General features: G+C 47.6%; 1 protein-coding gene; it reads left to right on the top strand.

Moving 5' to 3' along the window:
• The first annotated feature begins 43 nt into the window (after positions 1–43).
• On the top strand, positions 44–4,412 carry GSTUM_00011251001 (uncharacterized protein). XM_002841804.2 has 5 exons: positions 44–347; positions 405–464; positions 537–641; positions 702–3,519; positions 3,761–4,412. The coding sequence occupies exons 1-5, from the start codon at positions 303–305 to the stop codon at positions 4,135–4,137; spliced, it is 3,405 nt and encodes a 1,134-aa protein (XP_002841850.1). The 5' UTR covers positions 44–302; the 3' UTR covers positions 4,138–4,412.
• The last annotated feature ends 4,887 nt before the right edge of the window (positions 4,413–9,299 follow it).

Raw genomic sequence — 9,299 nt, 5'->3', positions numbered from 1 at the left:
GTTTACGCTCAGGGGGTCTCTCGATCTATAGCTGATTGAGTAACATCCCGACCAACCTCCTCCTAGCTCGTGAGGCCCCCTCATCCCTAGCACCCACTTTCCCGTGATCCACTCTAGTGCAACTGGGGCATTCTTCTTGGCCAGAAATTCAGACGGGAGAGCATCAACTTTCTCAACAACTCTTTCACCTCTCAATTGTCTTCATCCTTCTTCCAAATATTTTGTGAGTCTTTCGTTTTTCGCCTCATTGCGGCTCTGCGATTACACCTTCGGCTGCCGGGAAGTGGTGTTTTCTCTCCAACATGGAAGCGCGAAAGCCGGGACCTCCAGAAGGAACTTGGGACACGGTTTGCTCCTTTTTGTCGTGAAACCGGATGGAATCCTCACCTAATAACTCTCTCTAGTTGTTTCTGGAGGACACATGTTACCTTAAGGAATTTCCGGAGCTCGTGGGTGTTATTTCCGTATGCCTCCTCTACTCCTAGCCGTTCTTCATGATAGTACTTGGTTATTTGACAAGCTGATATGCCTTCTAGAAAACATGGCATGAGCCTGACGATGATTGGGATAATGAGCCGGATTTCGTCCCTGGCAGTATCGCTACGGTGAACGAATTGAACGTTTTGCTGGACACTGGCCAGGTTTGTTCTTTATCCCACTCAAGTTTATCATGCTAACGCGATCCCCTATTTAATCCCTAGCCTCCCCGCCACTTTGCCGTTTTCGAGCCATCGACACCGTCCCAGAAGAGCAGGCTTGTGCACGAGTCTGAAGTGAAAGTTCTTGACCGGGCGCTTGCTTTCGGAGATGTTGTGAAACGGAATCTAAGGTCTCCCATGTCAGGAACTGTGATTTCAGTTTCAACAGAAGTTAGTGTGCAACATTCCTTCCAGATTTCTTCGGAGCCGACATCTGTTGTTACTGGTATCCCTGAAGCTGAGCTTTGTCTCGCGCATGAATGGAACGATGGCGATCTCGTGGTCTATAAGGGTTGTTGGATCGGCGTTATCGAGGATGTGGTTGATGAAGTTGCTATTCGCTTGGGGAATGGAAGCGTGGTGATACCTGAGGATTCTGCTGGATTGGAAATTCCCATTTTGAGCCAGGAAGAGGAAGTTGCCGTCCGGCGGTGTATTGCGTCTTCGGCTCATGATGATAGTGCAGATGTGACTGACCCACCTGGTGAGCGTCGACCGTCGGGGCGCTCTCGACGTACGGGAACAGTGCCGGCACCAGCTCTTCTCTCGCCGGGCTTCACGGTGACTACTTCAAAAGCAAATCTTCGTAGGGGGAAATGGTTGTATGGAGCTTATAATCCGAATGCCCGCCCTACTGGAGTGATAGTTTCTGTAAAGACAACAAAGCTTGGTGTGCGCTGGCTCCGCCAAAATTCAATGATTACTGGTCGCTTCGTACCAGTGGAACGACCAAGTACGTGGCTGGAGCTTGAAGAGGTGCTGCCCAAGCTCAAGAGGTTCTGTAAATCAACGGGTGGATTTGTCGGCTTGGACGGAGCGCCGTATACTGCTAGTGGTGGGGCCACCGGTGGTGGAGTTCTCCAAGTTGGAGATAGAGTTCGATTTAGGGACTTGCCTCGCGCTGTCACAAGGTACCCAGGAATAAAAAACATCTCGAGGAGTGATGCGATGGGATTTGATATCAATACATTTGGGGTGGTTTCCACGTTAACGCGTGTTAGGGTACGTTGGCAGGATTTGACGGAGACGGTTGACAATGCTAGGGATTTAACACCCTATCTTAATGTTGATGAGCAAGAAGTTTGGCCCGGGGAAATTGTTGTGTTAAAACTTGACCATGACGATTCACCCAAACCTCCGGACTCTTCTTGTCATGGAATTGTTTTCCCCTCTGCCAATACCCAGAAGAGGAGTAAAGTCGGGGTGGTGCAGAATGTAAACTCTCGGGGGCGAGTGGCAAATGTCAGGTGGTTTAGGAATCCTGTTGTTGAATTCAACTGCGATTGCGTGATGCCAGGTTTTAAGACTGGGGAGCTTGGAGATGAGGCCGAGGATGTTAGTGTTTACGAAGTGATGGACCTTGAGGCGTTCACTGTGAGAAGGGGCGATTTCGTATCAATTTTGCCGGAATATAACGCGAGTCCTGGATCCGGGAATTCTGTGGCCTCTGCTGGGAGCAGCGCAGGTCGAAATGAGCATGGCCAAATATACCCTCTGCGGCTCGAGGATATCAGTTGGGCGAGACCAGAAGGAACGGATACGTTGAATGACAATATACCAATCAATGCGCTGGACAATAGCCTACTGATGAACTTGAGTGCAGCATTGGGTGCTAGTAGCGACCCGCAATTGCAGGGAGTTGGTCGTCAGTTGAACCAAATACCGTTTAGTAGCGCCGCTCAATACCCGCAACGCTCATCAGTGCCCCAAAACTCATCTCGACCTAGGACGCCTTGCGAAGATGCTTATCTAACGCAACCTGTTGATTGGCTTGGCGAGGTTGTTGATATGGGGATTGATGGTTTGGTTACTGTGCGGCTTGGAGCATTGGATGTGCCTAGGGATATCAGAGTTTTAATTGACCGACTTTTCATTGTATTCAATGACGATATGGATTTTGATGATATCTCGGAAGAGGAGATAGATGATTCGGATGATGACCTAAGCTTTGAAGAGAAGTCAGATTCAGGCAGCGACTGGAGCGCTGTTGCCGGTTCCCGGTTTGCTTTTGGGGCCAATTCTCGGACTCCTGTCGCAGAGGATATCTGCTACGAAGGCGGCGAGCGTCTTGACAATGGGGAGGAGGAAGACTGGCTTACGGATGACGGTATGGAAGTGGATAGCAACTCCTCTGTTGTTGATATGGATATCTCTGTTGCCTCCGTTAGCGGTGGCGTCCAAGTAACTGCTGTGGAGCATGGGATGGAAACGGACATAATAGAGGAAGGTGAGGGAGCTGAAGCTGCAAAGAATGTGACCACTCACACCTGTCCTCAACCCGCTCCGTGTCCGCCGAGCAGTATGCCAGCTCCAGAAGCATTCTCGATACCAGAAACTTCCGAGAAGCCTGCCCAGTTTGCCATTTTAGATACTCCGGTTCCCTCCGATCACAGGTTCATAAAGGGTTATGCAACACGCATAGAGCCGACGTTTCTCCGCCGCATGCATAAAGAACATAATATTCTCTCGACGTCCCTCCCGGATGGGATCGTGGTCAGGGGGTGGGAGTCGCGTCTTGACCTTTTGCGTGTGCTTATAATCGGTCCTATGAACACCCCGTACGAGCTGGCGCCATTCTTCTTCGATTTCTATTTTCCTGGCGCTTTTCCTCAATCTCCGCCTATTGTGCATTTTCATAGTTGGACCGGAGGTGTTGGAAGGGTCAATCCGAATCTATATGAAGATGGAAAGGTTTGTTTGAGTCTTTTGGGAACATGGCATGCAGAGCAGAAGAATGAGGCATGGTCAGCTGGGGGTAGTACTGTTTTGCAGGTCCTTGTCAGTTTGATGGGATTGGTACTTGTTCGGGAGCCGTATTACAGTAGGTTTCTTTCTTCACCTTTTTTCTACTCCGCGACGCTATCGTGATGGGCCGAGTGCGTTTGGCTCGAGCGGGAAACCACTCACTCTTGGAGTGAGTGATTCCCCCAGTGAGGAAAAAACCACCCCACCTTATAAACGTCTCTGATCATAGCCTCTTTTTTTTTCCCTTTTTCTTCTCCCCTTTGGCCTTGCCTTCTTGCGTTTTGGGCAACAAGAGCTGACCTAACCGTGAACACCAGACGAAGCCGGCTTCGGGGTCTTCGAAGGAGCTGATGAAGTATCCCTCGCCTCAGCCCTGTATTCTGAGAAAGCCTATATCCTCTCCCGCGGCTTCGTGAAGCACGTTCTGGAAACACCCATGTCCGGTTTCGAAGACGAGATCAAGTGGCTGTACCTTCCCCACCAGAGAGGCGGCCTGAATCTCCTTGAGGCGGTAATCGGCTCAACCAGGGAAGTTGTTAAGCGCTCTGAGTGCGAGGGAACTATGACTGGAGAGAAGGCGGAGGAGACGGTGCGGGAGAGAGTTGGCAGCGTCACTGCTGGTGCGCTAATCCTGTTGAAGAGGAACCTGCAAGCTCTTGAGAGGATTATGGAGAGGGTTAGTCTTTGCCTGTAATTACATGTTGATGCTTTTTCTCTCACACAAATTCTAATGGTGCTTTTATTTCATACTTCCTTGCCTTCTTTCGCTTGTGCTCCTTTATATGGGTAGATTGGCGGCTGGCGTTTGTATGATGGAGCGGGTCGGGTGGTAATACTAGGGTGACACGGGCATGAGTCATGACGGGGGAGCTCGGAGAAATCATGTAAGCAGTGCGGGAAGCAGAAGGTCTATTTCAGTGGAATGGTGTACCGTATCATTACTTAGATAATTTCCTTCAATTTGTGGTGTATCATTTTCAATCCCTCCCACTTTTTGTCTGTCTGTCCACAAGGATGGAGTCGAAAGAATAACTTAGCGCTCAATGAATTGTGCCGAGTGATACATTATGCCTGCATCAATGTGAATGCGTGAAATAATTATATAGTGAAAAGCCTTATGACATAAGACCAGCCCACTGGATATGTTGGATTTTATTAGCCGGTATTCGCGATTCCCTTAGCCTGTCGAACCAAATCTATCTCTTCCCAATGGCTTATATCCACTGATCATCTGATAGGATTTCTAGAGTTTTTGAAGTATCGGTGGCCCAAGAGGTCAAAACAAAGCCTGGAGCCAAACGGGACATAAACGAAGCTATTTATAGGCGTCGCAATATGCGACAGAACCCGCAACAATAACACAGATTTTAACAGACCATCTGGGACCCACGATGACAGGAGTCAGAGTTGCTGCAAAATGACTGCTGGTGTCGTAACAAACGGCCATCCCGGAAGCGATGGCAAGGTGTCAAACATATCGCTTGCCGGTATTCAATCCTGCTGATTTTTTCAACTAATATCAAGCGTATTTGTGTAGTTGGGGTGGTCGGCAGGGTAAGATTTGGAGGGAAAGGATTATGAGTGGTTTTCCCGCCCTGACCGATTGGACTCGGGGACAACAATTTTTGTCGAAGTTCTGGGAGCTGGGTAGGTGGTTGGTTCGCTCGGTTCGATTGTAAGGCCGTGTAATCGCGATGTTGTTAGTGTTGTGTTACACGTACGTTTTCCGAAAATTATGGTACTGTACTGTACCTAGCTTGCCGTCGACACTGGCAAACGGTAGATAGCTTTAGACCAACAGCACGAGTGATACTGTGTGAGTCATATTTCCCGAAGCGAGGCGAGGAAGTTGACTATGATAGAAATTAAATCGAAACAGTAGACCGAACTCCCAGTTTTTCCCTCCTCTCAAGGGTTTTCTTGGTATTAGTTCTCGCGCAAGCCCTTCTCTGCCGCACAAATTTCGTCGCGACGATACGTGGTCTACCCGCTGTCCCCCAGTTCCTTGGCGCACCCCAAATATCTTTTGCCATCACCTTAACAGCCTCCTCTTTCCCTCTTATCCCCATCCACCCACAGATACCACAATCACGAAAGCGAACAGAAAACAAAAAAAAGGTTGGTGGAACAGTCGAAAACAAAAAAACAAAACAAATGGACCTGGTTCTTCTTCCTCCCCGGTCCGCTTCTCTAGAGGCTGCGGGTATTGGAGAGCAAGAAAACAACAAGCCAGGTACTACAGTTAGCAAAGATTCAATGGCCAACCTCTCAAAGAAACCGATTAAGGGCGGAGGGAATCGGAAGAAGGTAGGGAAGAAGAGGGGGAGGAAGAGGAAGGTTATTGAGAAAAAGGAGACGGTGATTGTGAGTGATGTTAAAGATGTATCGTTCGTTGGTAAGTTACCATTTGTGTTTACGAGATTGTATGGGGTGAGATGGGATGGGATGGGGTTAAGGCTGAATTTGCATTATTATCACTCGCAGATCCCGACCACGGTTCAGCTGACCACGATGAAACTACTGCTGGAGGAGAGAGTGGTGATTCGGATTACGAGAATATAACTCCTGTTGGTATGATATGTTTACACTTAGGCGGTTAACGGGATAAAGACTGACCTTGCATACTAGCGAAGCGTGTCGCGGGAAAAGGAATCTCTCCCAAGACGCCCGGAGCCACAAACACAGCTACAGCAGGCTCAAGACCCACTCGTAGGCCGTATACTCGCAGATCTGCTGCGGCCAAAACTCCCAAAAAGAAGGGGGGCAAGAGCACCCCGGGAAAGAAAGGAAAAGCCATCTCGAAAGGCACCTCTGAAGAAAATCCCACGCGCCTCGATGACCAGGACGACGGATACTATCCAGACGACAACAACGAAAACGACGACAACTACGCAAAAACACCCAAGAACCCCCGAACCCCCGCAAAGGGGACTGCCAAAAAGGTTCCCGGGAAGACCGCTCGGAAGGGAACCGGTGGTAAGACTCCCAGAAAGACCATTGCTAACAAGATGATACCTGCGGAGGGGACTGGCAAGCCGGTTACCAGATCCTCGACTGGTAGAAAGGGTCCCATGGCATTCAAGAGTGAACCTGAGCAGGAAAGCAAGGATGTCGATATGCTCGAAGGCGAGGTTATCGGTATGTACTTTCAATGCGATATTTACTCCAAAAAAAGTCAACAAAGAAAGAACTAACCGCGTATATCCGGAACTAGTAATAACTGCTGGTACCAAGCGTCCAGCGCCAAAAACTCCTGAAAGCCGGTCCGTGAAAGTAGCCAGAACAGCAACGGGCAAGAGCGTGAGGGCAATCAAGGCTGGGATCAAAGCTCTCGGTATTTCCGATCACGAAGGAGGCGAGGCTGGCGGGTCTGGTAAGTCATAGAGCCGAACTCACAAACAGGTCAGGTTACCCACTGACACACATCACACTTCAAAAGGCGGCCAATTCTTCTGTGCACCTACGGCAGGTTATAGTATTGAAGGTGGAACCTGTAAGTCCTCTCCAACCTCCAACCCCCTTCTCAACTGTTCATGTGCTAACCAAGAAACCAGCTGAACAGCGCGCCGCCATTACAACCGCCGCCTCTGGAGTACATGGTGCTTCCGTCGTCCGGAGTGAGCCAGTCATTGGCCGGGGCCGCTTGAGTTATGGAGGCAAATCCGTTGCTGGTCTGAAAGCGCTGTGGGAGATGGGGCCGCCTGAGGACGACTCGGAGTAAGCCCCTCTCGCACTCTCGGTGTTGCGAATATTCTTGTGAAGCGTAGGGGCTAGTGCGAGTAGTGTCTCCAATGATCTGAGTTTGTATTTGACTTTTCTTTTGCAATTTTTCTTGCAAAAAGTGTGGGATAGTACTTGTGAATTTTAGAGAGGGGCGGGGATCTAATTACACAGAGTTTAGCCATTGATTTGGTTGGCGTTTTTGTTAATTAGTGTAGGGTGGGGGGATATCATGGCAATTCGTGTTTGCTCATATCATCTTGTAGAGCTATGCTACGGTATGAGGGAAGAACTAGTTGCTGTGGATATGTCCTTGTATTATCCATTTCAACATTGAACCTCCCTCGGTACGAATTTGGCATAAGTTATCTTTCTGGAAGAGGTTTTTTGCTGTTGTCGGGTTCTACTTTTGTTTCTAGGCTATGTTGTCTTGGGTTGTATTTTCTCAAGCACTCTTTGGAGATTGTTCTTCTAGTTGCTGTGTATGCTAGGCGTTTTCTTTTTCTTTTTTTTTTGCAGACAACCGAAGACTAATCTAACATTTGATGCGCATCGTGGGGTTGAATGAGGGAGAAGCGAGTAAGAATTATTATTGTGGTGTTGTAGCGTGATAGCAGTGTAAGTTAGGTGGCGAAAATATAACTCAAAAAACAAGCTTATACATTGCTCTTGTTATTTGTTGGAAATTGAGGAAGACAGACAGGATAAAACCGGTTGTAGTTGCAACAGTAATGACTGAAAGGTGGGTTTTACGCAGTGGATAGAGTTGGCTCTGATGGTAATGAGGGAACCTTGTATTGTATGTGTGTGAACAATAGAGAAAGAGGAGTGAGGAGAGTTTCATACAAGAGGTGTGGAGTGGAGTTGGTTGACTTCTTAAGAAGGAAAGAAAGGAAATGAGAGGTACAGTCGTGTCCGGAAAGTTTTCGTACCCTTGCAAGGCAGCCGCACAACCACAACCCCCAACCATAAAAATTTCAAAAAAAATGTAAAGAATTCAATTAAAGAAAACATGATAGTATTGCTAGTAGACAATAAAAAAACATTATTACCATTTTGTATGGCCTCCATTTGCATCCAGTACAGCTTGCATTCTCTCAGGCATCCTATCTATCCATCCATCCAACTTCTCTTGGGGAATTAAATACCACTCTTCCTTTGCTGCCTCAAACAATTCAGCTGCACTATGAGGCCTTCTTTCCAGTCTGGAGAATCGCTTGGTAAGGGCTCTTTTGAGTAGTGCCCATGTGTTCTCAATAGAATTGAGATCTGGTGAGTTGGGTGGCCAAGGGAGTTTTTTGTAACCACAGTCTGCTTCCAATTTTCGATTTTCCTCACCACCATGCCAGGAAGCATTGTCTGCAGTAAGGTAGATATTGTCAGAAGGTCTATCCAGACCCTCTATAAAAAGGATAAGGTAAGGCTGGTGGATCTCAGTTGCATATTGGTGAGAGTTTAGGCCAAGTCTGTCTCTTTTGCTGGTCCTTTCCTCCTCCCTCCTATTTCTCACAAGAATTAACTCAGTCTTTCCTCCCTTCATCATTGCAGCATATACTCCAATGCTAGTCCTTCCAGACTTAAAGCTAGGCTTTAAGTTTTTTTCTTCCAGCTCTTCACCAGGTCTAACTCTGACCTTTCTGCCTGTTGGATTTAGATTATAATCAATGGTGGCTTCATCCACAAAAACAACCCAATTCCATGCCCCTTTCCAGTTCCTCCTTCTCCTAGCAAACTCCCTTCTTTTCTCCTTTTGTCCTTTTCTCCAAAAAGGCTTTTTCTTAGGTATCAGAAGCTTAAAACCAGCTTCTGATATAATCTTCTCAATAGTGGTTTTACCAAGACCAATATTTCTCTTTTTTGGTAATGTCGCATAATGCTAAATGAGGCTTGGCATCGATAGCAGACTCCACTATCTTTCTTTTTATGTCGGTAATCTTGGTTGGTCTTTCACCTCTTTTTGCATGGTGAGTGTTTCCACCCCTAGATTTAGCTCTTTTGACCACAGACTGAACAGTTGACTTAGATACACCTAAAGACTTAGAAATTTTATCATATCCCATATCTGTATGGTTATACAGAGTATAAATTTCCTTATTTAGGTCTTCTCTTGCTCTTAGGTTATGTGGAGGGGCCATG

The sequence above is a fragment of the Tuber melanosporum genome (assembly GCF_000151645.1).
Source record: "Tuber melanosporum whole genome shotgun sequence assembly, scaffold_80, strain Mel28".
Lineage (NCBI taxonomy): Eukaryota > Fungi > Ascomycota > Pezizomycetes > Pezizales > Tuberaceae > Tuber > Tuber melanosporum.
The sequence above is the reverse complement of the archived record's forward strand: the minus strand, read 5'-3'. Positions and strand labels throughout refer to the sequence as shown.

What these genes read in the sequence shown, in the direction of transcription:
- GSTUM_00011251001 (XM_002841804.2), top strand. Translation starts at nt 303, where the DNA reads ATGGAAGCGCGAAAGCCGGGACCTCCAGAAGGAACTTGGGACACG. An exon ending in CAGAAGGAACTTGGGACACG is followed by an intron (nt 348 to 404) that starts GTTTGCTCCTTT and finishes AACTCTCTCTAG; the next exon opens with TTGTTTCTGGAGGACACATG. An exon ending in TTTTGCTGGACACTGGCCAG is followed by an intron (nt 642 to 701) that starts GTTTGTTCTTTA and finishes TTTAATCCCTAG; the next exon opens with CCTCCCCGCCACTTTGCCGT.